This window comes from Apiospora marii (genome assembly GCF_038362585.1).
Source record: "Apiospora marii strain CBS 49790 chromosome Unknown utg000002l_segment0_segment0, whole genome shotgun sequence".
NCBI lineage: Eukaryota > Fungi > Ascomycota > Sordariomycetes > Amphisphaeriales > Apiosporaceae > Apiospora > Apiospora marii.
Genome location: NW_027117373.1, coordinates 4,835,653 through 4,862,229, shown reverse-complemented (window position 1 = coordinate 4,862,229; position 26,577 = coordinate 4,835,653). Strand labels below are relative to the sequence as shown.

The 26,577-nt window shown below is 53.9% G+C and overlaps 12 protein-coding genes across 12 annotated transcripts; 5 read left to right on the top strand and 7 right to left on the bottom strand.

Moving 5' to 3' along the window:
* Positions 1 to 256: 256 nt before the first annotated feature.
* On the bottom strand, positions 257 to 1,381 carry PG985_003234 (uncharacterized protein; the record flags this gene model as incomplete). The annotated part of the gene is made up of 1 exon (XM_066823003.1): positions 257 to 1,381. The coding sequence occupies one exon, from the start codon at positions 1,379 to 1,381 to the stop codon at positions 257 to 259; it is 1,125 nt and encodes a 374-aa protein (XP_066690435.1).
* Positions 1,382 to 2,097: 716 nt separating this feature from the next.
* On the top strand, positions 2,098 to 3,269 carry PG985_003233 (uncharacterized protein; the record flags this gene model as incomplete). Its single annotated transcript, XM_066823002.1, has 2 exons — positions 2,098 to 2,313; positions 2,382 to 3,269. The coding sequence occupies 2 exons, from the start codon at positions 2,098 to 2,100 to the stop codon at positions 3,267 to 3,269; spliced, it is 1,104 nt and encodes a 367-aa protein (XP_066690434.1).
* Positions 3,270 to 3,350: 81 nt separating this feature from the next.
* On the bottom strand, positions 3,351 to 5,141 carry PG985_003232 (cytochrome P450; the record flags this gene model as incomplete). Its single annotated transcript, XM_066823001.1, has 3 exons — positions 3,351 to 4,343; positions 4,402 to 4,874; positions 4,922 to 5,141. The coding sequence occupies 3 exons, from the start codon at positions 5,139 to 5,141 to the stop codon at positions 3,351 to 3,353; spliced, it is 1,686 nt and encodes a 561-aa protein (XP_066690433.1).
* Positions 5,142 to 5,450: 309 nt separating this feature from the next.
* Positions 5,451 to 7,713, top strand: PG985_003231 (sterigmatocystin biosynthesis monooxygenase stcW; the record flags this gene model as incomplete). Its single annotated transcript, XM_066823000.1, has 5 exons — positions 5,451 to 5,620; positions 5,720 to 6,118; positions 6,237 to 6,928; positions 7,102 to 7,546; positions 7,644 to 7,713. The coding sequence occupies 5 exons, from the start codon at positions 5,451 to 5,453 to the stop codon at positions 7,711 to 7,713; spliced, it is 1,776 nt and encodes a 591-aa protein (XP_066690432.1).
* A 53-nt stretch (positions 7,714 to 7,766) lies between these two features.
* Positions 7,767 to 8,681, top strand: PG985_003230 (UbiA prenyltransferase; the record flags this gene model as incomplete). Its single annotated transcript, XM_066822999.1, has 1 exon — positions 7,767 to 8,681. One exon carries the CDS (start codon positions 7,767 to 7,769, stop codon positions 8,679 to 8,681), a length of 915 nt encoding a protein of 304 aa, XP_066690431.1.
* Positions 8,682 to 8,898: 217 nt separating this feature from the next.
* PG985_003229 (Short-chain dehydrogenase/reductase SDR) lies at positions 8,899 to 9,957 on the bottom strand (the record flags this gene model as incomplete). The annotated part of the gene is made up of 1 exon (XM_066822998.1): positions 8,899 to 9,957. One exon carries the CDS (start codon positions 9,955 to 9,957, stop codon positions 8,899 to 8,901), a length of 1,059 nt encoding a protein of 352 aa, XP_066690430.1.
* Positions 9,958 to 10,335: 378 nt separating this feature from the next.
* PG985_003228 (uncharacterized protein) lies at positions 10,336 to 12,104 on the bottom strand (the record flags this gene model as incomplete). The annotated part of the gene is made up of 5 exons (XM_066822997.1): positions 10,336 to 10,588; positions 10,659 to 11,035; positions 11,097 to 11,494; positions 11,548 to 11,764; positions 11,832 to 12,104. The coding sequence occupies 5 exons, from the start codon at positions 12,102 to 12,104 to the stop codon at positions 10,336 to 10,338; spliced, it is 1,518 nt and encodes a 505-aa protein (XP_066690429.1).
* Positions 12,105 to 13,198: 1,094 nt separating this feature from the next.
* On the top strand, positions 13,199 to 14,760 carry PG985_003227 (kinase-like protein; the record flags this gene model as incomplete). Its single annotated transcript, XM_066822996.1, has 5 exons — positions 13,199 to 13,528; positions 13,632 to 13,848; positions 13,909 to 14,037; positions 14,101 to 14,522; positions 14,584 to 14,760. 5 exons carry the CDS (start codon positions 13,199 to 13,201, stop codon positions 14,758 to 14,760), a joined length of 1,275 nt encoding a protein of 424 aa, XP_066690428.1.
* A 185-nt stretch (positions 14,761 to 14,945) lies between these two features.
* Positions 14,946 to 18,703, bottom strand: PG985_003226 (uncharacterized protein; the record flags this gene model as incomplete). Its single annotated transcript, XM_066822995.1, has 10 exons — positions 14,946 to 15,378; positions 15,431 to 15,931; positions 15,988 to 17,049; positions 17,098 to 17,404; positions 17,458 to 17,517; positions 17,583 to 17,769; positions 17,821 to 18,150; positions 18,202 to 18,264; positions 18,321 to 18,549; positions 18,600 to 18,703. 10 exons carry the CDS (start codon positions 18,701 to 18,703, stop codon positions 14,946 to 14,948), a joined length of 3,276 nt encoding a protein of 1,091 aa, XP_066690427.1.
* A 777-nt stretch (positions 18,704 to 19,480) lies between these two features.
* On the bottom strand, positions 19,481 to 20,190 carry PG985_003225 (uncharacterized protein; the record flags this gene model as incomplete). The annotated part of the gene is made up of 4 exons (XM_066822994.1): positions 19,481 to 19,669; positions 19,708 to 19,817; positions 19,876 to 19,957; positions 20,008 to 20,190. The coding sequence occupies 4 exons, from the start codon at positions 20,188 to 20,190 to the stop codon at positions 19,481 to 19,483; spliced, it is 564 nt and encodes a 187-aa protein (XP_066690426.1).
* Positions 20,191 to 20,677: 487 nt separating this feature from the next.
* Positions 20,678 to 21,178, bottom strand: PG985_003224 (uncharacterized protein; the record flags this gene model as incomplete). The annotated part of the gene is made up of 1 exon (XM_066822993.1): positions 20,678 to 21,178. The coding sequence occupies one exon, from the start codon at positions 21,176 to 21,178 to the stop codon at positions 20,678 to 20,680; it is 501 nt and encodes a 166-aa protein (XP_066690425.1).
* A 2,416-nt stretch (positions 21,179 to 23,594) lies between these two features.
* PG985_003223 (amidase signature enzyme) lies at positions 23,595 to 26,390 on the top strand (the record flags this gene model as incomplete). Its single annotated transcript, XM_066822992.1, has 3 exons — positions 23,595 to 23,685; positions 24,637 to 24,961; positions 25,013 to 26,390. The coding sequence occupies 3 exons, from the start codon at positions 23,595 to 23,597 to the stop codon at positions 26,388 to 26,390; spliced, it is 1,794 nt and encodes a 597-aa protein (XP_066690424.1).
* Between the last annotated feature and the right edge of the window lie 187 nt (positions 26,391 to 26,577).

Here is a 26,577-nt window from a genome sequence, read left to right as displayed (position 1 = left end):
ATAAACCCTCTATCTTGGCGTTTGGCCATGCGCGTGGTCATGGGTTAAAAGGTTACGAAGCTGTGCCTTGAGAAGAGAACCGAAATGACGATGCAGCGTATGCATGTCATCGTCCATATACACTGGCCAGACGAGAGTTTGACTCGGGATGTAACGCCTTAGGAAAGATAGACCAAAATTTTTCACATATTTCAAATTGACCGGCTCAGTATATCTTCGAGTAGATAAAACATAAGTAATACGAAAGCTGACGTATTTACTGCTTTTGAAAAAGTCCCGCCACCCACTCCCCAGCATCATCCGCCAGCTTCTCCGCCTCCGCCTTCCGCCCCAGCAGGTTCCCGGCAAAGAATATGTCATGGTTAGCCAGCCGCTCCACCCGATAGGTAACCTCGTTGCCGGGCACCCCCTTCATCATGCGCACGAACTCGGTCGCGTCGTCGCTGAAGATCTCGCACCCGCCGCAGTACACCCAGATGGGACAGGGGCTCCGGAAAGCCGAGTCGAGCCCATTGAGGTAGGGCGCCGCCGCCGGGTCGTCCGTGACGAAGCGGCGGGCGCCCCACGCCACGAACGTGGGGTCCATGTAGTCGTTGTAATAGTTCCGGTTGCCCGTCACGCTCCGCGGGTTCCGGGCCGCGTCCAGGAAGTCGATGGCCGGCGAGAAGAGTAAAGCGCCCCTGGGAGCCGGAAGCCCGACGGCCTCGCCGTGCTCGGACAGGTAGCGCAGCATGCAGAGGACGATGTGCGCCCCCGCCGAGTCGCCCGACAGGACGATCTGAGAGGCGGGGATGGACAGGTCGTGGAGCAGGTAGCGATACGCGGCCAGGGCGTCCTGCAGCGCCGCGGGGAACTGCCCGTTGGGGTTGGAGGCCAGCCGGTATAGGGGCCAGAAGGCGTGGGACCCGATCTTCTCGGTCAGGAGGCGCGCCGCGAACGCGCCGTCCATGCGGACGTCGCCCATGACGTAGCCGCCCGGGTGGAAATGCAGCACGATCGGCCGGTCGGAGGCCGTGTTGATCCCGCCCTTTGGGGCCGGCGACGGGAACCAGATGCCGCCCGTGGGCTGGGGCACGACGCTGGGGTTTGATGAGGGGATCTTGGTAGAGACCGCGTCGCTCACGGGCGGGATGGCGGCGAAGCGGTCACCTAGCGATCCCGGGGTCAGATCTAGGGGCTGGACGGCCTGGACGACGGCAGTGTGGTAGATGAAGACGTTCATGAAGTGGTTCATGACGCACTGGAGAAGGGTCCATTCTGGATGTGGTCTCGTGACACGGGGCAGATAGTACAATGGGAGGAATGGAAGTTTGGCGAGGTTGAAAAGAACTGCCCAAGTCCCCCAGAGGTATTTTCCGGGGGCAGAGGTGATGATAGCCATGATTGATCGTCTTGCCGGCTTGATCGCAAACTGCTTAACCGTTCACGAGAACTTGAGTTCGATGATATACCTTCCGTCAATCTGCGGTGGCACCTGAGCAATTGGGAGGTTTTCTATTTCTGGATTTGAGGTTTCACTTTTACTCTCCGCGTAGGTTGGTGGACAATGGCCTAGAACCAACACAGTGTCTTGGTTGCACAGCAGGGGGTGCAATTGAGATGGCGACCGTGCACGCAAGGAACACAGCCCCTGGCATCTTGCATCCCTTGGAGTGCATGTAAGTAGGTAAGCTGGAACCAGTGCTGACTGCAGATGGCCGGGGTACCGGGTTCTGGACTGGGGTGAACACCGCCCCCAACCATGACGCTATAGGTAGGTGGCCAAGTGTCTGCAGCGGCTGGGGTGTGTCAGCATGCAGGGATGCAAGCGAGTTAGCCAGTAACCTGCCGCTTCTGAGTTGCTGACTTGCATTCGCACCGCACCTTAGTCAAAAAGAAGAAAAAGCAAAGAAGCGATTTGAGAGGATAATTATAGACTCCGTACTACGAGCGCTCTCGTCTTAGACGTCGCGGCGCCATGTTGTCAGCAGTTATAAGGGGGCGACAGTCCGACCCTGCCAGTCGTGCTGAGAGACGTGCAAATGATACCGATCCCTTGCATCTCCCTCTATCATTCTTCTTTTGCTACCTTTTTACTGGAAGAAGAAGAACAAAAAGATGGCGCCAGTTATACCGCCCGAGGTAGTGGAGCTGCTGCCACCCGACCTCCAAGCTCAGATACCCCTCTATGATGAAACCCTGCAGCCCAACCTATACGCTTCTGATGCCATCTGTCTGGCTGCCGCTTTTACCGCCGTCCTCCTACGTCTGTATGCAAGGCGACTGAAGGGCCAGCGACTGGGGTGGGACGACTACATGATCATAATAGCTCTGGTGCGTAATATCTATGCCCCTCTTGTTCGTCGACCCAGAATACTAATCTATTACGTAAATGCATATAGTTCTTCACGACCATCTTCGTCTCCCTGTGCATCTTCGTCGCCGCCTACGGCATGGGCCGCCACACCATCGTCACCGTGCTCGAGCACCCGGAGCGCGTGGTCCCGTTCGCCAAGGCCACGCTGGCGGCGGGGGTCCTCTACAACCCCGCCCTGGTCTGCACCAAGGTCTCGATCCTGCTGCTATACCACCGCCTCTTCCCCGGCCGGCGGCTCAAGTGGGCCTGCGCCGCCGTCGGCGCCTTCACCGTCGCCTACAGCCTGACCGCCGTCATGACCAACATCTTCCAGTGCGTGCCCGTCGAGTCCAACTGGGACAAGACCCTCGTGCCCACGTGCGTCGACCTCGGCGCCGAGCTCGTCGCCGTCAGCAGCCTCAACGTCGTGACGGACGCCGCCATTTTGTGTTTGCCCATGCCTGTCATCTGGGGCCTCAAGACCAGCGCCCGCCGCAGGCTGCAGCTGACGTCCATGTTCCTGCTCGGCATCTTCGTCGTCGCCGTGTCCATCATCCGCGTCACGTACGTCTCGGGCGTCTCCTTCTCGGACGGCTTCTGGGTCAACACCTTCCCGTCCATGTGGTCCGTCGTCGAGAGTTGCGTCGCCATCGTCGCGGCGTGCCTGCCCTGCTTGCGGCCCGTCTTCAACCTGCTCATCCACGGCGATGCGGAGGGGTCCACCCGCCAGAGGGGTAGTAACGACGATGGGCCGTCGGGCAAGGGGCTGCACGACAGGGACCTGGTAACGATTGGCGGGCACAAGATTGCGATGAAGAATATGCCGTCGCGGGGGACAGAGGGCTCGTACACGTTGGCTGCGTCACATGATCAATCACAGTTGGGTGGCAGCTTCGAGAGGCTCAGGGATAGTGGTGGCAGCTGGAGTCATTGATAGGCCGAAAACCGTGCTTCATTGCTTTTAGACATCTAGTTTCTGTAATAGCCACCCCTGCTATATCTACCCACATGTAATCTATCGCGCGCGAAACTCTACAAGTGGCCCATCTGTCTTGGACACGAACATGTCGGTCAGTTGAAACTCCGAGGCACGATGCCGACCGTAACCCTTGCCCGGGCCTCCACAGCCCCGGTGCTCCTCCCCCGGCGCCAGCCGCATGTCATACAACCAGATCACGCGAGCAATCGTGACCATGAGCTCCTTCATGGCCATCCCCTTGCCAACACAGCCCCTCGGCCCGATGCTGAAGGGGCAGAACCCACTCTGCGCGAGCGCGACCCGCCGCTCGGCCTCGTCGGCTGTCTCGCCGTCGATCGGCTCCGAGAGCCAGCGCTGCGGCTTGTACGCGAACGAGTCCGGGTACAGGTCCTCGTTGTGGTGGATGGCGTAGTGCGAGACGCCCAGGTCCACGCCGGGAGGGAACACGTGGCCGTCGATCTCGACGCCCGGCGCCAGGGCTTCGCGGGGCAGCAGTCCCGGGACCCCGGGCGACATGCGCATGGCCTCGTCGATGCACGCCCGCAGCCACCGGCATGATGCCAATTTGGGGCCGCCTCGGATCTCTTCGACGTCGGAAAAGAGGGGTCGGACCTCTTTCTTCAGTCTTTCGTACCTCTCGGGGTTGTGTAAGAGGTAGAAAAAGGTGGCCGAGATGGCGGTGGCAGTTGTATCAGAGCCTGGCAGGCAGCACCGGATCATGTTAGAGACGTTGAGGGTGTGGAAACTTGAATCAACGAAAGGGAACATCCTACCTCCTGTAATAAGCAGGCTTGACTCTCCGACGAGGTCTGTTGGGGTGAACAAAGCTTTTTCCCCCTTTTCGGCACACTTGAGGTTGGCGGTCAGCAGATGTGAGTAGACATCGCTGGTTTTCATGGCCTCGTCCATGGCAAGGCGTTTCGCTGATTGGGTGTTGGCGAAAGCCTCGTATCGTTTCATGGCCTCGTTCAACTTGGCGAACAGGATATTCCCGATCTTAAGTCGTAGGATGCCAGGCATCCAGCCACTCTGTGTTTTCTGTTGTCAGTCTCAAGAACCAATCAACCGCCACTTCTGTCGCACTAACCATATTGAGACCATTTACTCCCTTGGGCAACACATCCAGCACGTATCTGTTGTCCGGCTTGTCCAGCATCTCAAAGGGGCCGGAAAAGCATATGTCACCCATGATGTCGAAGGACAAGTAATCCGCCCACTCAGTCATGTTCTTGGGCGCGCCCCAGCCTTTCTTATCGCCGGGTCCTGTAGGGGGATCGGTGGTCGAGTCTCCCAGATGCCCAGTGAACTTCCGGATGTTCCTCAGGACGATGCCTTCCATAGCCCGCACGGAGCTTTCCGAGAGGGCGGAAGACACCACGCGCTTCTTCTTGGCGTGCAGCTCATGGTCGAGCGTGGTGAGGGAGCTGTCGCCTTTGAACACATCGTTGAAGACGTTGTAGTATGTCGACTTTTGCGTGTTGGCCTTGATGCCGTAGATCTTGGCGAGGCCTTCGGCGGTGTTGACTGACACCCGGTTGGGGCCGAATCGAACAAACGGTCCTGATGATGATCAGCAAAGAGATATGCTACGAACCACAAAGACGTACCATGCTCCTCGTGTAGCTCCAAGAAATGGATGTGGCGGTCACCCGCGGCGCTGCGGATGACGGAGTACCAGTCCGTAATCCTACCCAGCAGGGGCCCAGGATACTTGGCCAGGGGGTGGAACACAAGTCTGTAGACAACAACGCCGATGACATAGATGACGCTGACCAGACACGCCGCAGCTACTAATAGACTACTTTTATGTGAAAGTATGGTCGACATTATGGTTTGGGCAAAATATCGCTACACTAAAAAGTGGTGTGTTTCTTCTGTCTTTTGAAGAAAGTGGTGCGTTTGATTTTGGCATAGTGCTAGTTAAGAGACAACTGTCTGAAGGAAATGCAGGACAATACGCGCATGTGTGTATGTTTGTGGGCTTGGCCCGGGCAAATGCTGACACGCCAAACTGGCTTCCCCATGCTGTGTGCCCTATAAAAGTGTGGTCGTTGATCAATGGGAGCGAATAGAGAGACTCGTATCCTTCACACTGATTATTACTTTGCAAGATCAACCTCTCCAATGCCCCTCAACATGAACCCCATCAGAACAGAACGTCATATGAAGATAGCCTGCATTGGTGCCGGGGCTTCTGGGCTCTGCTTTGCATACAAGCTGCAGCGCTCGTTCGAGGACTTCTCGCTTACGCTCTTCGAGAGGAACGGCGCGGTGGGAGGGGTATGGGTCGCCAACCGCTATCCCGGGTTTGTTGTCCGCTTCTTTTCTTTTTGCGACAGTATCTTGTTTCTGCGCCGTGTTTCCTGCGTATTGTCAACCCTTGACTGATCCGTTGACCACGGCAGATGTGCATGCGACTACGATGCTCACAACTACACCTTCTCGTGGGACCAGAAGGCGGACTGGACGAGCGTATACGCTGGTGCTGAAGAGGTACAGCGTTACTTTGACGACTTTGCCCAGAAGCATGGGCTGCACGACTACTGCAAGTTCAATACGACCGTCAAGCGGGCGCAGTGGGATGATATAAGCGGCCGCTGGGGTCTCCAACTGCAAGCCAGTGGAGGCGTCGAATGGGAAGAAGACTTTGACATCCTCATCAACGCATCGGGACTCCTCAGTAGCCCCAAATGGCCAGAGATCCCGGGGCTAGACGGCTTCGGCGGCCTTAAACTGCATTCGGGAGCTTGGCCGTCCCTCCCTGTCGACCTAGACGGCAAGCGCGTTGGCCTGATTGGAAACGGGTACGTTCATGTTGCATTTGCCCAAATCTCTCTCTTCCTTTCCCCAATCTCCTGCGGATCTGGGATCTATTTTAAGCTTAGGTTCAATAGACTGATGCAGCCAACTGGATGCGAATAGATCGTCCGGTCAGCAGCTGCTCGAAGCGCTGCAGCCCGTCGCGGGCCAATTGACCGTCTTCATTCGCCAGCCAACCTGGGTGCTGGGGCCGTTCGCAGCGCCGCCCCGCAGTTACACTGCAGATGAGCTGCAGCATTTTGCTGACCACCCGGAGCAGCTCTTGGCGAAGCGAAAGCAGTTCGAGAACCGCGTCAACAGCTACTTCGAAATCTGTCTCAAGGACAGCCCGCAACAAGCGGCCTTGAGAGAGCATCTCACCAAAAGGATACGCGATCAGCTCGCGGGAAGCAAGTACGAAGCAGACGTTAACAGAGAAGATCTAGAGGCCGCATTCATACCCCAATACGGTGTGGGCTGTCGCCGGCCTACACCAGGCACCAAGTATGTCGAGAGCCTGGCTGCGGACAACGTCAACCTGGTATTGGGCCCCATAAGCCATGTCGATTCCGACGGAGTAGTTGACCACCGAGGGACATCTCACCCCGTGGATGCGCTCGTGTGCGCGACCGGGTTCGAGACCTCCCATCGCCCCTCATTTCCGATCGTGGGGAGGGGTGGCAGGGATCTACGCGAACTATGGGCCCAAGAAGCGACTGCATACTTGGCATTGGCGGTGCCAGACTTCCCCAACTACTTTGTCTTTTACGGACCAAACAACCCGTTCGCTAGCGGCCCGTTTCTGGCCACCATCGGTCAGTACTTACCTATGGTTTCTTTCATTGAACCTTCGCTCGTCAGGGTACCTATTGCGTCATGTCAGCCGGCAGACAGCACTGGTGGGGGTCGTCGAACGTCTAGCGATACCGGCTAATTCTATGAGTGCGATCATTGGGGGAAATATTCACCAGGCTAACCGTTTCGACAGAGGCCCAGGCAGACTACATGCTCAAGTGGTGTAACCGCTGGCAGACGGAGAACATCCACTCCTTCGCGCCCAAGCAAGAAGCTGTCGAAGAATTTGCCGAGTATGCGGACGGCTTGGTCCGGAAGACGGTCTGGAGCGATCCCTGCCGGTCCTGGTACAAGTCTGCCCCTTCGCAGCCGGCCAAGGTCAGCCTGTGGCCCGGCAGTGGACTGCACTATCTCGAAGCGATATCGAGCCTGCGATCTGACGACTATGACGTGCGGTACAAGGGAAACCGCTGGGACTGGCTCGGCAACGGCTTCAGCCAGGTCGAAATGGACGAGGAGTGCGACCTGTCCTATTACATCCGGGAAGTGGACGACGGCGAGTTCTTGAGTTCGAAGAAGCGTCGCAGGGCGCTAGCCAAGGGGTGCCACGTCGACCGCCAGACCTTACATGTCATAGGGTAACCTGTCCTCGACTGCCCATTTCAGATGGCGCATGCATAAAGACTAGGACCGGACGCATTGCACTTGATAGGAAAAGACAGAACCTAATACTAGGTCGGGGGATATTGCTGGTGAAGAGGATAAAGACTACAAGCCCCAGGAAATGAAGCGCGAGGTCCTATGAATGAGTTCAATGGCATATCCAAATAGTTATGAGATTCAAAGTTACCAGCCACCATGTGGTCAAGTAACCTTCGGCTAGACCGCCATATATACACTCTTTACCTCGTAACAGCTAGCGACATTGTCTCTGTCCTCGTCCCTCAGACGCTGTTCGCAAGCTTCGCAGCCCTCTCGGGCCAGTTCGTCGATGACAGGGCCCACTTACCCCTTGGCGTCCTGTCTGCCCGCCTCCCACATGTCGTGCTGTGGCTCTGGCTGCACCTCCTCGTGCTCGACCTGGCCAACCAGCGCCTCCCCGACTCAGTGGCAGAAGACAGCCTGAACAAGCCCTGGCGGCCCATCCCCGCCGGCCGCCTTACACCTTCCGGAGCCCGGCACCTGCTGATCTTCAGCATAGCCCTCACCTACGTCCTGTCCGCCCTGCTGCTTGGCGCCGTCTACGAGACCCTGCTACTCTTCGCCCTCAACTGGTTGTACAACGACCTCGGCCTCGCCAACGACCACTGGTTTCTGCGAAGCCTCATGAACGCCGCCGGTCTTACCACCATGGGCGCGGGCGCTCTTACTGTCGCCCTCCACCAAGACTGCGGCCTCACGCTCGATGACGGCGCGGCGTACCGGTGGTTCCTCCTCTGCGCCGGCGTGCTGCTGACGACCATCCAGGCGCAGGACCTGTACGACCAGGAAGGCGACGCCGCGCGGCAGCGGTCCACGGCGCCTCTGGTCTGGGGCGACGCGGCGACGCGTTGGTCCGTGGCGGCCGCCGTGCTCTTCTGGAGCATCAGCATGCCGGCGCTGCTGGGGCTCCAGCTGCCCGAGGACGGGGTCGCATACGTGGCGTCTGCCTCCGCAGGAATTTCGGTGGCGGCGCGGGTCCTGCTGCGGCGCGGCGTGGCCGAGGACAAGGCGACGTTCAAGGTCTGGGCGGTGTGGCTGGTTTTCTTGTATGCTTTGCCGTTGGCGGTGTGAGTGGGACAGGGCTGCTGGCGCGGATGATCGGTCGAGCTCTGAGGGTACATCATAGATCACTACTCATGCTATGGACAAGATTGGATGTAGCTTAGTTGATAACGATGTGCATTCTGTACCATGATACCTTGACAATGTTTTTCGGATCAAACTACTGTCTCGCTCTGCCGATCTACGGCCCCAGTCCCATTTCATTCTTGTCAGGACAATCGGCGGTTTACATTCGGCCCAGACTCTCAATGGTCCTTTCCGCCTCGAACGGCTCCAGCTCTTGCATCGTTTCCTCCCATAGCTGCTCGGCGAGTTTGACGCCTTCGGGCGTATGCACAAGGGGCGCCATGATTTCGTCGGAGGACGAAGTTTGGTTAGCTTGAGACCCTCCAACGTTGTCAGCGCGGTGGGTGAGGCGATTGAACATGCTGCCGGCGAAGCCCACGCCGTCGGTGCTGCCGAAGACCTCGACCGTGGGCGGGACCCTCTTGCCGAGCTCGGCAAGGAACAACTGCCCCAACAGCTTGGTGGTATGGTACCTTCTCGTGTCGTCGAACTTGGTCTCGTCGTCGAGCGCGGCGAACAGAGACGCCGGCGGCCCGTCAGGCTCTGGGAGCTCAGACTTGGTCCAGGACGCCGCTTCGTAGTTGACGTGGAGTAGGTGGCCGGGCGAGGACGCGTCCGGGTTCTTGCCGCACAGGATCGGGAGCATTAGGACCGTCAGAAGAGCAGGTGATAAGTAATTGACCTGCACCATCTCCTCGTGGCCCGTGGACGGGTTGAGCACGAAGTCCTTGTTGTCGATATCGGCCGTGTTGACGAAGAAGTCGAGCCGGTCCAAGCCCCGCGCGCGATCGGCAAACGCCGTGATGGAGTCGTAACTAGCGAGGTCCAGATGCCACACTTCGATATGTTGGGCAAGATGCATCAAATGTGGAGGCCTTGGGTTTCCGCCAGGCTGGATGGGGTAGTCGTAGCCATCAGGGTTTTGGATGGGTTCCCAGACCGACGCGGGCAATGGGCGGACCTCGTTCAGCAGCTTCCCGCGGGCCACGAGACCGCTGTCTTCATTGCGCACGGCGAGTATCAGTCGCTTGATGCCCATGTCGTAAAGATGCCGCGCGCATCCCAAGCCGCGACCAGTGTTAGCCCCGATCACGATGGCGGTTTTACCGCGAAATTCTACTTCACCTCGCTCTACTGCGGGTGGAGTCACACTCGGTTGATGTTGGTCGATGGCCTCCAGGGTGGCCCGGTCTTCCGGGGTGGTGTGGAGGTCCGGCATATTCGTTGCTACAGACCTATTAGTACTTCGTTGATCTAACAGAGTGGCACGAAAATTAACGTGAGAAAAGGAAGAAAAGCCAGCTCGGTGGCTAGGTAGGAAAAAAGGGGGAAATCGTAGTGGAGAGATGTGAACAGAATAAAGCCAGGACGACATTTCCAGGGCCTGATTTGCATGCATATCAGCGACTCAGTCCTAACAAAGGAGTGAATAAGTACCTATGCGGCCCCAAAATGTCACGTCTCGTCGGAACACTTTATGTGACAAATCAAATGCTGGCTGCATCTGTGAAACGTGACAAAACTAACTAGGTACACCGAATCTGATATCTGGTCTATCTCCTGTATTTATTTGACTGTACACTACACGTCATAATATCTACCTGGGTATCGGATAACTAAAGGCAAAGACATTTCTCGGATCCCATGTCTTCTTGATGCTGACCAACTTGCCCAGCTTGTCAGCACCGTAGATTTGCTCGGGCTTCTCATCACCGTGTCCGTAGTTCACATAGACTGCCAAGCCGTCATAGCCCGAGGTGGCCGCGATGTCGTCACGAATCCCGGTCGCCAAACGCGTAGCTGGCTTTTCGACCGCCCCGTTGGGCTCTTGCCACATGAGTTGTACCATACTAAGACGTGTGTTGGTTAGTTTGAAACATGGAAAGGTGTGGTTCTCTTTGTTAGAATTGACAGGCTTACACGTTGTATTTGGCGTCTCTCCAGGGGTACGCAGTAGCGTCGACCGGCACCTTCAGGTTTCCTTGGGTTGGAAAAGCCCCTATCGTTAAGGTTGAATCTCTTCCACCGGGAAATTCCTTGTAGAAGTTGGCCATCTTCTCAAAGGCTGACTGCATTGTAGCTGTGTCCAGCTTCTTCGAGCTCACGGTATAGATATCGTATATCTTGTTGTCCTCGCACACATGCTCATCGATCCCGAACGCGAGCTCGGCACCCTGCCTGGTCCAGTGGGCGACGGTGGCATTGACGAACGTGGGGCCGAGATCAAGGACCGGGCGGACAATGGGCTCAGCCTCTTCTTTGGTCCCGAAGTACACCCAGCTCGCCATTATGCGTGCCTGCACGCTCCCGTTAGCCTTTTTGAGCTCTACTTGATTCAGATAGGGGCGTTTGGCTCACCCTGCCAGCTTTGTCGTCGTACTCAACAGAGGTGACGACCGCCAGCTTAGCTGGTAGTGCGCTAGCGCCGTCATCGAACGACGCGAGCACGTCCCAGTACTCCTTGCTCTTCTCGGCCGGGAAGATCATGTCGTAGCTGTACATATTGCCGCCGTTGACCACGGGCGAAAGCTTGTACGTGGTGGACGTGAGGATCCCGAAGTTGGCGCCAGCGCCCCGGATGCCCCAGAACAGGTCCGGGTGGGACGTGTTCGATGCCTCCACCGTCTGGCCGTCGGCCGTTACGACCCGAGCAGAGATCAGCTGATCTACCAGTAGACCGTAGATCCCCGAGAGGCGACCGATGCCGGCTCCGATGGTTGCGCCTATCACACCAACACAGGAGCAGGTTCCAGTCGCTGGGACCTTTGTCAGTAAGTCGGCATAGGCGGTAGTTGGCTGTATCACTCACGGATCATATATCCAGCGTCAAATACAGGACCGAATATCTCGCCGAAATGGACACCCGGCCCGACAGTCAACGTGCCAGCCTCCTTGTCAATGTTGATAGAGTTGAGCTTGCTGAGATCGATAGCAAGGCCCCCTTGAAGTTTGCCCAAGGTAGTCGCATATCCGTGGCGCCCGCCTGTTGCCAAAAAGGGGATACCGTTGTCTCTAGCGAGACGAACCTGCGAAAACACAGTTAGTTCTGGCTGCTCAAGTTGCGGACTGTGTCCAGCAGAAAAAGTATCTCACGGCTTTCTTGACATCTTCCTCGGTCTCGGGGCGTACCGCTGCTCGGTACGTCGGGGCCTTGTAGGTCGACCACCTTGTCGTGGCACTTGCGAAATCGGTGTCTCCCGGGAATGTAACCGGCTTGTGGGGCGAAGACCACTTGACGCCATCGTCAGTCAAAATGGATTGCAAATCAACCGATGAATTAGTCGTCGCTCTGCGATAGGGGCCTATGTGGCTGGCCAGCGCAAGGCAGGCATGCCCGACAATGATGGAAATATGCAGCAACTTCATAGTGATTGACTGATGATCTTCGCACTTGATATCCTACTTTGGGTTGTTTCATTGTTCTTGCCGTGAGAATTATACTCTATCAACTCAACTAAGGCTGTGCAGGCTGGTACATCTAGACCCAAAGGGTTTGCCCCATAATAATGTTCGGAAGGATTCCATTGTGGCACAGATCTAGCCGATCGTACGATGCAGGTTACGGGGATAAGCTGTGGCGTGCCAACGGAATCCCAAACCCCAGTCAAAACTGTAGTCAGCCGCCCCCAATCAGCTATCGGCAACGCTGCGGTACTGTCTCGGGACAAAGTTGCAGTGATATGGGATTGGGCAGGAATGTCAGCAGTCGTTGTGTGGCGTGATCTTCGGGTCTTGTTACTCCGTACTCATTCCGCCCTTCTGTAGCGAAAACTGCTGCACAGTTCCTATTGGCTGACCAGACGCTATTTCTGAAGTCTCACGAGCCTTGGCGGAACAAAGAAGACGCGGCATCTAGGCTACAGCACACGTGCTCTAGACCCTTTCTCACCGTGAGATAAGCTTTTTTAGGTGTATATGCAAATGTGTGGTCTAATTATAACAGGCACTGTCCCCACGGTGCAACTACGCTATACATCTAATAGAGAGCCAGAACCGGTCTGGGGGCAAAGACCAACTGCAGCTTGTCCTGCCCTTGTCTTCTCATTCAGTCTGTTTCAACGACACCTGGTATTTCCCGCGAGTTCAAAGCAGGGTGATGAATTCACAGCTCTTACGGTTTGCCAATAATTGGTTTGTACACCCGTCAAGTGCAAAATCTCACTGTCAACTTAGGTGGGATGTCACCCGTGTATTCTTTGAGCAGCTTTGGCTTCTTTGTCGTTCTTGCCAGGGAAATTCTAGAAATCCTTAGTAACAAAGAGCCTTTTTGCTGCATCCGTAATACAATGAACATTTTCCCCTTCCGAGCGTTGGTGCGTGTAATTGAGAGGACCCTCGCTCTGCCACTCTCCGCTGACATTGTGATGCTACAATTCCTTGCTTGAACAAATCGTACATCTTGTTATCCCCTTTTGGTGTCGCCCCTTCCCAAGGTCAGGCGGAGCCCAGCCTCATCCCCAATGTTGTTTCGTGGGATTGGACAAGGCAATGGACAGGGAAATGGACAAGGGAATGGACGAGGGAACGGGCAGGGCAACCCACCGGCGAACTCTTGGTTTCAAAAGAAGACGGTGGATCCTTTCTCCAAGCAAGGGATCACAGACACCCTGAAGAACCATTTCGCTGGCCGCAACACTGTCCACTTTAAGCGCATCGTCGGCCAAGGCAAGTTCGGAGTCACCGCCCTTCTGGAAGATACACGACAGAACCCCCCGAAACGGTTCATCATCAAGCGTGCCCTTGGCGCCGGAGCCCTGGCGGACCTGCGGAAGGAAATCGGAGCACTGAGGGTAAGCAAAGAGGGAAAAGAAGAAGAACCCGAAAAGAGTAGAGATGTGACAGAAGGAAGGTCCAAAAAAGTGTGGCTGACGAAAATAACCTTTATCCGATTAGAACTTCCGAGGGTCGGCGCACATCATACAGATGGTGGATTACCGGGACCAAAACAATCTGGAGGACAATCGGACCTCAAGCCCGCTCGGTGGGCTGGCCGGACCCTCCATCGTTACCGAGTTCTTGGAGAACGGGTCACTGTGGGACTTGCTGCTGCGGGTCACCCAGGCCCAGGTACAGGTGCCGAACCGCGTACTCTGGTTCATTATGCTATGCCGTACGTAGACGCCCCTAAAACTCCTCCCAAGAGCTATTCGCCGATAATGGAATCACCCAGTCATTAGGGCCTGCGTCGGCCTCGCCTGGCCCCCACGAGGCGTCCAAGGCCAGGCAACGGAGCTCGAGAAGGTCCCGCCAGGTAGAGCGCCCGTCCCCTGGGCCCATAACGATATGCATCTGAACAACAGTAAGCCCCCTGGAGACTCCGGCAAACGAGAATGAAACAACACTCTGATACCAAGTGGAACAGTTATGATTGGAAGCCTCCAAGCCGACGTGATCGAGCATTCTCTCGTCCCCCCGTTCAAATTGATCGACTTCGGCATGGCGGCAACCACAGACAGGCGTCTCCAACCGCCCGATACGCAGAACGCCAACATATACCAAGGCCACGCTTCCAACGTGAGAAAGGCCGCTGAGGTAGGCGGCATATTATCTCCCCCTCTATCTGAGTCCGATGTGTTACTGACGGGGGTTTCTGTTCTCCCGGGACAGGCCGTAATGCGGCTGATCAGCGGGTATCTCGGGGCCGAGCCCACCAACCCACCGGTGGATATGACCGGTATCCGAACGCACGCAGTCCATCTCTGGGGACCGGCCGCCGGGCAGTTCCCTTGGCTCGACCGGACACTGCGGCGGCTCATCGGCAGGATGATGTCTGCACAGTACAAGGTCAGTTAACATTTTCCCTTGCTGCCGCTCGGTTTGATTAGCATCCAATCGAGGCTAACAGATATCAAATCAAAAGGACCGTCCTCAACTCGAGGACATTCTTGCCACAGCAACTTGGGCCGTTTTCGGTCGCAATGCGCGTGACTATCCTGGTCAGGAGCAGTACGAGTCCAACGCTTCGATTCGAACGTTTGTACAGCGGATGATATTGGATGCGAACAGGCAAGTGGTCTTTTGATGACAGGATACACGGCAGTGGTCAACCATGGGATGTATATAATGGTCTAGGTGTATTTGGTAATAAAAGGGGTAAGAGAGGCAGGAGGAAAACGAAATTCAATAACGACTCATAAACTCATCAGATATGACATGGTTTTAGTAGTGGTTTCTGTTCCAGACTCTCATGTAACATATATGAACACTCTATCGCGACCAGAAGGTCACCAGCTCATCAAAGTCAGCTTCGCCAAGCTGCTCGTGTTTCTTCGGTCGACTCGTCAACCTTTTGCGTAAGCTCGCAGCCTTTTGGTACAAGACCGTCGCTTCACTCTCCCTATCCAGCGCCATAACCACCTTGGCCTTCAAAAACGTCGTCCGGGCTATTTCGGGCCGATAGCTCGACTCGTCGGCTGACCACACTCTTAATGCCTGATCTAGCAGTCGCAGAGCTTGTTCCCGGCGGCCATTTCTCAGACAATGCTGAGCGACCTTGTGGGAGACATCCGCGGTTCTGTGGTGGTGATTGCCGATGGTGGATTGATACTGAGTTAGGGCTCGGCAGTGGAACTGCTCACTCTTTTCCACCTGGCCTTGGTCAAGGTACACATTCCCAAGTGCGTGGAGGAGTCTGCCAGTGCTGCAAAAGAAAGTGAGTAAAAAAGGCACCGGGTTACAGATGGGGTCATTACCGGAAGGAGTGCTTGTCCATGAACCCGTAGACCTCTTCCCTGTCTTTAAGGCCCTCTTCCAGTACAGCTGCAGCATCGCCCAATCTCCCTTGGAGCCAGTAGGCGAGGCCAATATTTGCCACGAAAACTGACAGCATGTTTATGTCAAGATGTGGTAAAGCTTTCAAGCCTGTTATGGCACTTGAAAAGGACGACTCGGCTTTCTCGTAATCTCGGGCCATCATCCATGCCAATCCGATTTGGTTATAGGCCCGCGGAAGCTTTTCAATGGGCGTTTCGGATTGTTTTTGGGCATTGAGTTGAATTTCCAAATGGCGTTTGTTGTACTTTAGACAGGAATCGGCGTCGTTGGTTTCGCCTGCCACGGCGCCTAGACTTGCATAGACATCGGATTCGAGGTCCAAAATTCCTGGGTCGTTCCGATCGCTCTGTTCACAGATATCCAGTGCTAGCAGAAGCATCGGCCGGGAACCGTTGAAAACTCCACGCTCGATCTGATACCTGTCGATTTGTCAGAACATCTGTGTTTAATATGGTACCGAGAGGGGATGACCAACCAAGCCGCGCGTTGTAGGAGACGTGCCAGAATGTCGCGTTTCTCCACAGATTGGTCGCTTAGGTATTTGACGTAATTGTCTCTCAAGTTCAACACGTGCGGAAGCAGTGCCTCCATCGTATCCCAGTATACTGGTTCATGTGCACTCGGAGGTGAGGTCCACTCCGAGGCCACGCTGGACATGGCCCTGGAGAATATTTCTATGCGACGCTCGGGGCTCATTTTAGTCCTCACCGCGTGCTGCACCAGTCTGTGGACCCAGAATTCTTCCTTGTCGTTGCGTCTTATGAGAGATGATCGTATCAGTTCTTTTCTGGCATCGTAGAACGTCAAGCCCCTTTTCAGCGGGTAGCTTGAGGAGAAGGAAAGGTCGGGGGTCTTTGCTGAAAGGAGTGAAGATTGGATGCGGTCGGGATTGAGGAAGGCAATGATCTCTAGAAGATACCTGGCTTCTTCTGACATTTTCTCGATGGCCCAAATAGTAGAAATGGTGCCTCGGGCAGTTTCGCGCAATGAATGTGCATTCGACTCGATCACTTCTGTCTCATCAAGTCGCGCCTCATAGATACTTAGGAACTCAGCAAATGAGATACACTTCCAGCGTATCAAGCTCCCCATCTGCGCGATTCCGATGGGCAATCCGCCTAGCTTAGCTCCAATCTGTCGAGCTTCATCGTCATGATCTGACACATCGGCTATTCGTTGCAGAAGTCTGCCTGCGTCAATGTCGTTGAAAGGATTTAGTTCGATATCCCAAGCTGATGGAGAATAAGCACTTTTGGACAAGGGGTCCCTGCTGGTGATCAATACGGCACCATAGTTGGCAATGTCCTTGTACGGAGAAAGGACACCAAGATCATCCGCATTATCGAATATGACCAGCCATGTTGCCGGAGTTCTCTGACGTGATGATGCACACAACTCCATCTTGAAAGGATCGGTGAGCCATCCAAGCGCCAAACCTTTGTTTATAGTTTTGTTTTGGGGATCCGTTGTGTCGTGAATACCCAGGCGTATGGCAATTTGTGCAAGGTCGGTCTCGAGTTTTCCTGTGTCTTCGGCCCTGAGCCAAAATATGCAATCAAACTCTTGATGCCGACTATATGCATACTCAATCGCTGTCTCGGTCTTCCCAAGGCCAGCCATGCCGCTGAGGACCCCGACTCTGGTTCTATCAGGCTGCGAAGCTACCAAAAGGTCCTTCGACGGTAGGAGGCACTGGTCCAGGCGGCTCAGGACATTTCTGCGCCCAAAGAAGTCAATATTCCGTACGAATGTCTCGACCATGAAACACGGTATTCGAGGGTCGGTTTGCTGGATAGCTGAAGCTTCAAGAAAAGTTTCAACATCAACAATTGAGCTTGTGCTGGTTGAGCCGTGCTGAGCAACTCGTGACGAGCCTGCCCCCGGTGATAGCGCTGGGGTCTTATTAGTCAAGGACTCAACGAAGAGTTACTCGAAAGCAGCTGACCTTTCCTGATGTCTTCTAATCTGACGAAGCTGTCGATACTGTGCTCGGAATTTGTTCTGCCTAAAACATGAATCAGCATATCAAAGATCAACAGCGATTCTGATCATAATAGCATGCCGACCTACTGTGACGGGAACGTCCTTTCATGTCAGACACGGAGCGACTAATGGATGTAAGAAGCCAGGCTTCCATGTGGTTGTTTGGCCCACGGTGGGTACCCTCAATCAGCCGGGGCAATTCGATGTGATCAAGATCTAGACCCAGCTGCTCCTCCGATCTGGATCCAATTCTCGATAAAGATTCATCCACAACCTATGATAACCGTCAAAAACGAATGCGAGCAGTAATATGGGGATCACTCACAATCAATGATCTACTCCGTTGAAAAATGCCACTGTCGCGCAGTTTGCTGGCTTTGGTCCCGAATACGGAAAGTGTAGGGACTTGGAGACCGGTCTTACTGAAGCGGGCTGATATGTCACGAAGGACAAAGCTATTTCTCTTCAACCGCGTAAAGATCTGGCGGTGTAGGCTCGTTCCTATGTTCGCCTTCAGTAGGCACGCAATCCTCTCACCGTATTGCTCATCAGTTGCATCATCCAGATGATGTGGTGTACCGAGAAAGACTATCCCGGCTATGACGCTGAACAGGTCGAGATATTTCCCAATATGCATACTGGCTATACTGAGTGCCTTGAACGCAGAGTCAGAGGATGTCACATTCCCAATTGTAGGTTAACGTACTTGTTTGAGGACGAACCCACCGAAGCCGTGAGCCATGAACATCAGCGGCTCGGGCTCCTCTGGCTGTTTATCCATGTTAGATGCTCCTCTGTTTGACTAACGGGGTCTCCGCTGCGAACCATATTCAATACATTGTGCTGTTGGTGATATTGGTGTATCGATGTAAGCAGCGTGTGTCCTTCTTCGATGATGTTATCCCACGATGACAGGTTGCTCGACGAAATCCCATGATCATACGATTGGAACAGGATAGATTGGTCTTGTTTCTCAAGGGCTTCAAGCCAGTGGCCATGACAAATACCCCACGGTGGTTGAACGCCCGTACCGATATCGGGTATTAGCAATATACTATGGCATTGTCAATCAGGCTTTTCATAACTTCGATAGAGATGTCCTACTGTACGCCCGGTGATGATTTCTCGAGTCGGTAGATTGGTTGGAAGGGTTTGGAGGCCTGGGCGGGTGGTGGCTCTGAATCCTTGCCTCGGAAGTCCATTGCCATGTTTAATTGGCGGCAGGTGCGTACCGATAGGTTGAGAAGAGACTTGAAAGTCGCCCGATGATAGTGAAACTAGCGTGACAACTGATATGACACCAAGATCGGGACCTTGGGCTAACAAAAAATGTCAGGTTGAATCGCCCGGGTTGGTCTCTTCCAGTGCTCCACGGACATGAAAGGGGACAGCCCTTCAAGGCAGATTCTGGCACGATGGCTGTTTCTGGAGCCTCCTCACATGCGAGGCATTGTGCTGTGATATCTGTACAGCATGCAGAAATTTCGGGAGGGTGGGGCGAAGGGTGATCGCATGTATGGTGATAGCCACTGCAATGGAGCCCCAAAATTGGTTTGGAGATGCAGGTCTGTTGATCAATAACCAAGGGTGTCTCGCCGGTTTGATTGGGCTTATCTATTGGCTAGATATTCATCAGGATAAGGTGCATATGCATTCATATCAGGCTACATAGCACATATAGAAGAGAACCATTTGGAAGGAGCAGGTGTACTGGAGCCCCTCAATACCCTTGCACGCTGTTTCCAAAAACGTTGCCGACAATTGGGGGGTACTTTTCAAGCTCTGCAAAGCAAACAAGGAGGCGACAATCAGTACTCTCTCGGGGTAGGTCTTCCGGCGTGACATGCGGGTTGTAAAAGCCCGCGTGCGGTACCCCTAAAGTACACAACCGTCAGTCTCAACGTGCAGCCTCGCTCTGACTGGCAGTATTTTACATGCCTTGTGCGCAGGTGGAATCGGATTCAGCACTCTTAAATAAAAGGACTTCATCGACGGTCTGACTCGGCAGCCAGTACCAGGCGTGATTGGTACTGTAGTGAATCTGAATGTTCTCTGTGAAGAATTTGCGGAACACAACGTCGCCAGGCATCGTATCTGACTCGAAGTCGACTGTTCTTGTGTCGCAAAGCCCCAAAGGCCAGTCTTTCAGCGGGCCACTGATGGGTCTCCATGCACTGCACCGTGGTCAGTAGTATGTTTTGGTCAATTGTACCCCAAAGAATTCGTCTTGCTTGATGATTTGCCAGCGGCTTTGGAGGATATCCGCAGCTCGATCTCCAAACAAGATATGTATTATTCTCTCGCCTTCATGGACAGTAAAGTCTAGTTCATAATTATCAGAATCTCCAGTAACTTGGTGAGTCCATCACTTTTCACAAACCGATGTGGGCCATAGAGGTTGGCTGGTTGTACTCGTAATCCTTCCCTGTTGAAATAGGAAAGGATTCATGGCGCCTCCTGACCTGAGCCGGTGTTAGTGTAGCACTGAAATGAAGATATCGTAGAGCCTTACACAGAAGTCCAGTGGAATCACAAACTTCGCGCCAAGGGTACTCTTCAAGCTTTTGGAGAGATTTGCAAGGTAGGTATCTCGTATCTTCTGTTGATCATCGAAGTCCTCGTAAGAAATCGGGCAAGGGGACCACAGCAACTCGAAGCCACAAGTATCGAGCCTTAGATTTGGCATCTCCCGCATGCTGCGAAATTGAACCCGGTGCCGCTCCCTTCTTACATTGGATTGCGGAAGATCTGGGATGCCACTTGGGGGAAACCGCAGGCTGTATGGTTTCTCTCTCTCGTAGATATCATTCGGCTCCAAATAATGCATGTCGGAAAAGACATCTTGGCCGTTGTCACTCGCCATTTTTAACAGGTTGTGAAGTCTCCAAACACAAAGATGTGCAGCGATGAGGGCAGCGTCAAATATACCGTCTTCACTCGAAGCAGTTCGGTTGGAATAGGTGTACCCTTTTATGTCACAAAGCTTAGGTACCTATTCTTTTCGTTTCGTAACTTCGGATCAGTCACTTATGTTAAACTAAGCCATCATGCAATCATATTCGTAGTGGGTCATCGGTAGCAGAGCACAGTTTCCGAGTGGGGTGTTGCATCAGATCGAAACATCCGGCATCAACCAAGGCTGCCTTTTGGGTACTATCGGCTAACATAGCTTCCCACCATGTCTACTTCTTCTCCTCGTCGTTCTCGTCGTTTCCATTTCCATCGGCTTCTGTCTTCACACCTTGCTCCTCTGAGGGGTCATCTAACATAGCGGGGTCACCCGAATTGGCGGGCTCACCCGCCTCCTTAGCATCACCCTCCTCGGCATCACTCCCCTCGGCATCACCCTGCTTGGCATCGCCCTCCTTGACGTCGCCCTCCTTGGCATCGCTCTCCTTGGCATCACCCGCATCCCCGTTATCGCCTGCATCCTTGGCATCACCCGTTTCCTCAGCACCACCCTCCTCGGCATCGCCCGCTTCCTTGACACCATCAGGGCCCGTAACTCCCGGCTTATGTACACTACCATCCATGATAACCGGCTCACCCCTCTCGAACCCGTGGCTTGTTCCGCTCAAATTAGGTTCGGACGCTGCTAGTGCCTCCCAGTGATCTTTCCAAGGTTGTCGTTTCTCGAGACCTAGAACCTCGGTGCGGTGCGGTCCTGTCTCAGAAGGTGGCATCGTTACTGCAGCCGTGGTTCTGATCGGAAACTTGGGTCTTGATTGACCTCAATCAGCACCTTAATCACCATTGAATTAGATGAGATCTTACTTGAAGCGTGGAGAGTAAAAGTTGATACACTTTTTACTTTTCTGGTTGTTTGTTGGTAATGTGTTTGCAAGTAGGAGTAAGGTTTGGGACAGAAACCCATACTGGCTATCACAGATAAATACCCAAAGTCATGCACTTTGGCGTTTTCTTTCTGATTCCTAAGAAATGCGGCTCAACAGTCGAAGTGGAAATACAAACAGTGGACTCGTGTCTCTTGCCGCCAGAGTCCAGAACCGAAGTTTCTTGAAACAAGGCACAAACAGTACGGGGCGACTGCAGCATCCACGCCACCCTCGGTTCTCCGGGGCGTTGAGCTTTTTCCAATGTTACATCAATGATACAATAGGCCGCCAACTTCTTGGTGGAGAATGGACCCCTGCTTGCTGCAATTTATTGGAGGCTATCACTCAATTCCATTGCCTCACTTCGGTCTGGCCTCTCTTGGTAGATTGGTGGCTGTGGGTTGTATGTACGATGTAACCATATGAGTGGTCATCAAGAACAGCGTTGGCCATCATGATCGGCTTCGGGCGTCTTAACATATAACCATGACAGGGGCGATTGAACGGCGAAGTTTCACACATGAATGCGGGGCGTTTCGATATGCACATTACTGCCAATATGGCAAGTCGAGACTTCTTGGGCATCACTAAGGCGTCCCAATTAGAAGACAAACTGCCTTCGGCGCCGGTCCGACTTTGCACAACCTTTTTTCCCTTTGCACAGGCAGAATCGATACGTGAAGAAGCACCTTTAATGAATCTGAAACTAGAAACTAGGGCATGCGGAATATAATAGTAGGCCAGATGTCTGGTTTCTGTCGATAAGAATATCCAGGCAACTGCAGTCGCGAAAGCCACAGCTTGAACAAGTCCAACTTCTCAAATCCTTCACGCAAACGTTCTCGTGTTATCCTTACTGAAAGATGGAATATCAGGGGCCAGCAAAGCTCATCCTTGCAGATGACAGCAGATTGCCACCCGGTGGCAAGTATCGCCGCCACAGCACTAGTATGCCTGTCACTGAGTTGAGTTCCATCGAGGTAGCCTAACAAATCCATTCGCAGAGAGCCCGCAAGAATACGCTGATATGGTCAAGGATCTCTCACGTATATCTAGTACCAAGTCACTTTACTCTGGCTTACGATTTGTTGCCCTGTCCAATTTTCTTGGGCAACCCTACGAATGTCGTGCAACACTATCAAGGTACCATCCGCCAACAGCCGCTTGTCCGCGCGAATCCTTCCCGTTCGTCACGGTTTTCAACTGGCATGATGGGTCGGACAACAGAGCACAGCAATTGACCTCGGCAGATCAGCTCCAGGCAGTTGATAAGTCTGCAAGCTGCTTGGTTGTGTTGAAGGGGTATCCATCGTCTCAGTGGTTGAACGCCCTGGGAGACAGATTTCGGATCGATCCGGAGTTCTACCAAAGGCATCTATGCTTTTGGTCGGAGACCGGAAACAGAGCCTCGAGGCACGTTATGGCGCCCCGCCTCCCTTCAGCCCAATCAGACATGCTCATGCTTCGAATCCCGACAATTGGGGTGTTGACAGGGGGAAAGCGGCCCAAGCATGACGTTGCAATCCAGAACCTGCTTGACAATTCCCGGATACAAACGTTAAGAGATATGGAAAAGTATATGGGCCATGTGTCAAGCCTGGACTCACTGAAAATGCAACTGGGTGACTCCATTGTGAGGGAGTTTGCATTGCTGGACTTGGAGCACTTCGCAATTGAGCAGATCATATCCATCAATGTGGTGCCAGGTAGAAGCGGAGGCTGGATCAGTAAGTAACGGTGGCACACGGGGGTACCAGGGAGCTAATGCACCCCAGGCACAGTATGGTCGGATGTGGGTCGCGATCTCGAGGAAGGCCTGGAAGGACCCTGGAGACCAAGAAGAACCAAACTCGAACCATGGGAGATGTCGTATCATCCAATCTCCATATTCAAACCGAGGATGGCATTTCAGGCTGGAGGGCGCGGTCGAACTGAAAGTATGCCACGTGTCCAACCCCAAAGTGCTTCGATACTGTTCGACGAATATGACCGGGATCTCGACATTGCAAAAGCTGCAGTGGATCCACTGTATGCCCTGAGCCCAATTTTCAGATTCACTCTGTTTTCAGAAATGGCCCTGTTGGATACATTGGAGACGAACATACGAAGCGAGTTGACGCATTCGGCTGTGATCGCCCAGAAAAGCCCGACGATGTTGAATCTGCTTTTCAATCAACAGATCTTAAAGCGCCACGTCGACAGCCTAAAGGAAGTCGTAGAATTTGTGGAACGTTTCCAGAAACGGGCAACGTACCAATCCGCCATGAACTCCACAGACAGCACTAAAAGCACGGAAGAAATGACTCTATTGCTGGACGACTTCCGAGCGGCACTCTGTCGGGCCGAAAGTCTGTGTAAGGAGTGTTTCCAGGGAATCGGGATTGTGGCCCACAATGCCACCATTTCAGAGTCGCAGAAGGCTTTCGCCGAAGCCAAGAGCGTGACGAAGTTGACCAAGTTGGCCTTCGTCTTCGTGCCGCTGTCATTCACCACATCCGCATTTGGGATGAATTTGCGAGAGCTTGGTGACGAGAAGGCGCCGTCTTTCTGGGTATGGTCTATTGTCACTTCAGGGATTGCTTTGATCGTGTACGCTTTCTTTCGGTGGGATACGGCGCAACTGCGAGCCTTTGCAGGGGCGCTGCAACCCAGGCGAAAGGCATTGTAACGTCGGTGTGGCGTGGGATGGGTTGAGTTAACATGAAATGGAATGCCTCTTCCCTTGATCCAGGATGCAGTTTCTGCGCTGCAAGTTGGCGGATACCGATGCAACATGGTGAATATGACCAATGAAACTCTTCAATTGGAGGAGGCGGCGTTCGGGGAGACCAAGGGATTGGTACCAGAATGTGAACTCTCGCCGCTATATGAGGGGAAAACTGCATGTCCGTCCTAATCAGGGGTACACAATCAGGATGTGGCTGGGTACCAGCTTTGCGTGGCTAGACATATGCACGAAGCAAGGGGCAGGCTTTGAGCCAGAGTTTGAGGCTCGCCCCCAAACCAAGTTAGCACCAACGATCTTACCAGTCCGGGTCACATCACGGGAAGCCGCAAACAGAGTCCTGAGCCCAGAATTCTTGTCACCATGGATAACATTGAACATTGCTTAGCCGAAAATGCAGATGAGGCCTACTTTTTCCAAGTCGCTGGTTGTTCGTACACTGCGTTTGATGGCTTGAAGGAATGACCCTTTTGCCTACTATGTGTCGCTGTGTATTCCTTGTAACTAATGATCCTATAGTTTCAACCTCGAGGAAACGTACCGGCCAGTGCGCTGGTTACTGTCATTGCTAGTCGCCCAGATTGTCCCATATCAGATGACTGGATCATATCGGAGATCCAGCACTTTGAGAAGTACGATGACGTCTTCCGACCAGAGTTTCTTCAGGGTCTGGTTATTGTCAGCAATTCTCAAGAAGATCTCTTCATCGAACGAGACGACTTTGATATACTTGGGTCCACGGTGAAGACGGACTGGATCTACATCACGCAGAGAGACAGTCACCTCAACCAGCTTAAGGCGGGTCCCCACCATCTCTATCACGATCGTCTCCGGGCGGCGTCCCGATTGTACGACGACACACAATACTGTTTCCTGACGACGTTTCAACCTCAAGCTACTGCAGAGTAACACGCCACCGTCTCGATGGTATAGCACTAAACACTAATGGTTTACAGTGAGGACTTGAAGCAGCTGCGTGTTGCAGCAACACGATATCAAACCCTGGGCGTGGCTGTACCTTCACGGCTTGCGAGGTCGGACAACGGCAATAAGACTGGTCTGTCTCAGATGCGAATTGCTGTCAAAGATCTTTTCCATCTTCGTGGCCTGAAGACTTCACTCTGCAATAAGGACTACTACCGACTATGTCCACCAGCACAGTCGACGGCTACAGTTATCCAGCGGTTGGCCGATGCGGGTGGTCAGATCCTGGGCTTGACCAAGCTGAGTTCAATGATTGCCAGAGAAGAGCCGCTAGAAGCGGTGGACTTCCAGACACCGTTCAACCCAAGGGGAGACGGATACCAGTCCCCAGCTGGGAGTAGCAGCGGTAGCGCGGCTGCTGTCGCCTCCTATGACTGGCTGGACTGCGCGATCGGAACCGACACGTCTGGCAGCGGCCGGCGGCCTGCATTGGTAAACGGCGTCTATCAGTTTAGGCCAACGCACTCTAACGTTTCCCTCGATGGGATGGTTCCTACGTTCCCTCAGTTCGACACGCCATGTGTTTTTGCGCGGGATCTGCAGGTTATGGAGTCTGTTCTCCGTGCCTGGCTCCCTCGCCAGACACCATCTGTGGTGAACTTCGAGAAACCGTTCGATGTATTCTATCCTGTAGAACACTTTCCTCTCCAGGATGCACAGCAGAACCTAATCCAGTCCTTTCTGGATGATATGTCATTACATTTTGATGCCCGAATCAGGAAGATTTCGATCCAGGACTTGTGGCACATTTCGCCGCCGGAAGGCGTCACAGGTTCACTCGCAGACTATCTGCGGGATGTCATCACGCAAACCTACTACTACAGCTACTACCATTCTACGGACTCCTTCAGGGACGAATTTGCTCAGAAATATGCTCGTTCTCCCTACGTTATCCCATTTGTCCGTGAAAGGTGGGAGGCGGGGGCTTCCGTCAGTGACGCAGAGCACGCCGAAGCACTGCACAAGCCCGAGGTTTACAAAAGCTGGCTGCTTCAGCTACTCTTCAAGTTCAAGAGAACTCTCATGGTCCTGCCAATCGCGAAGGTAGAACCAAATTATAGGGATGAGGTCACCCGATCCCCTGCAAGCCTCCCGGATACGGACCAGCTCTACCTGCCGCCCATTCTCGGCTCGCCCGACATCGTGGTGCCGATTGGAGAGGTTGGGTACCATTCCAGGGCCACGGAGACATATGAGTATCTGCCAGCGGCGATTAACGTCGTCGCGGCCCCCGGAGAGGACTTCTGGCTGTTGAAAATCGTGCGCGAAACGCTGCGGCGAAGTGGGAGGAGGCAGGATATCTGCACGGGAAGTCGTGTTTTCCAGACTGATCGTATGATGTCTGCTTAAGGTTGAGGCTCGTCGGGTACACGTTTGATAAGACGAAACTTTAGTTGGCTAGCAAATGAAATGGCGCTCCAAGGCTCAAGCAAAAGGGGTTGGGCTGTGCGACCTAATTTGCGTTCTGCGCTTCGAAAGAGGGGCTGGCTGGGCTGTCGGTGTGGGGTTCCCCAGACTCCGACCTTTTGAGGGTGCA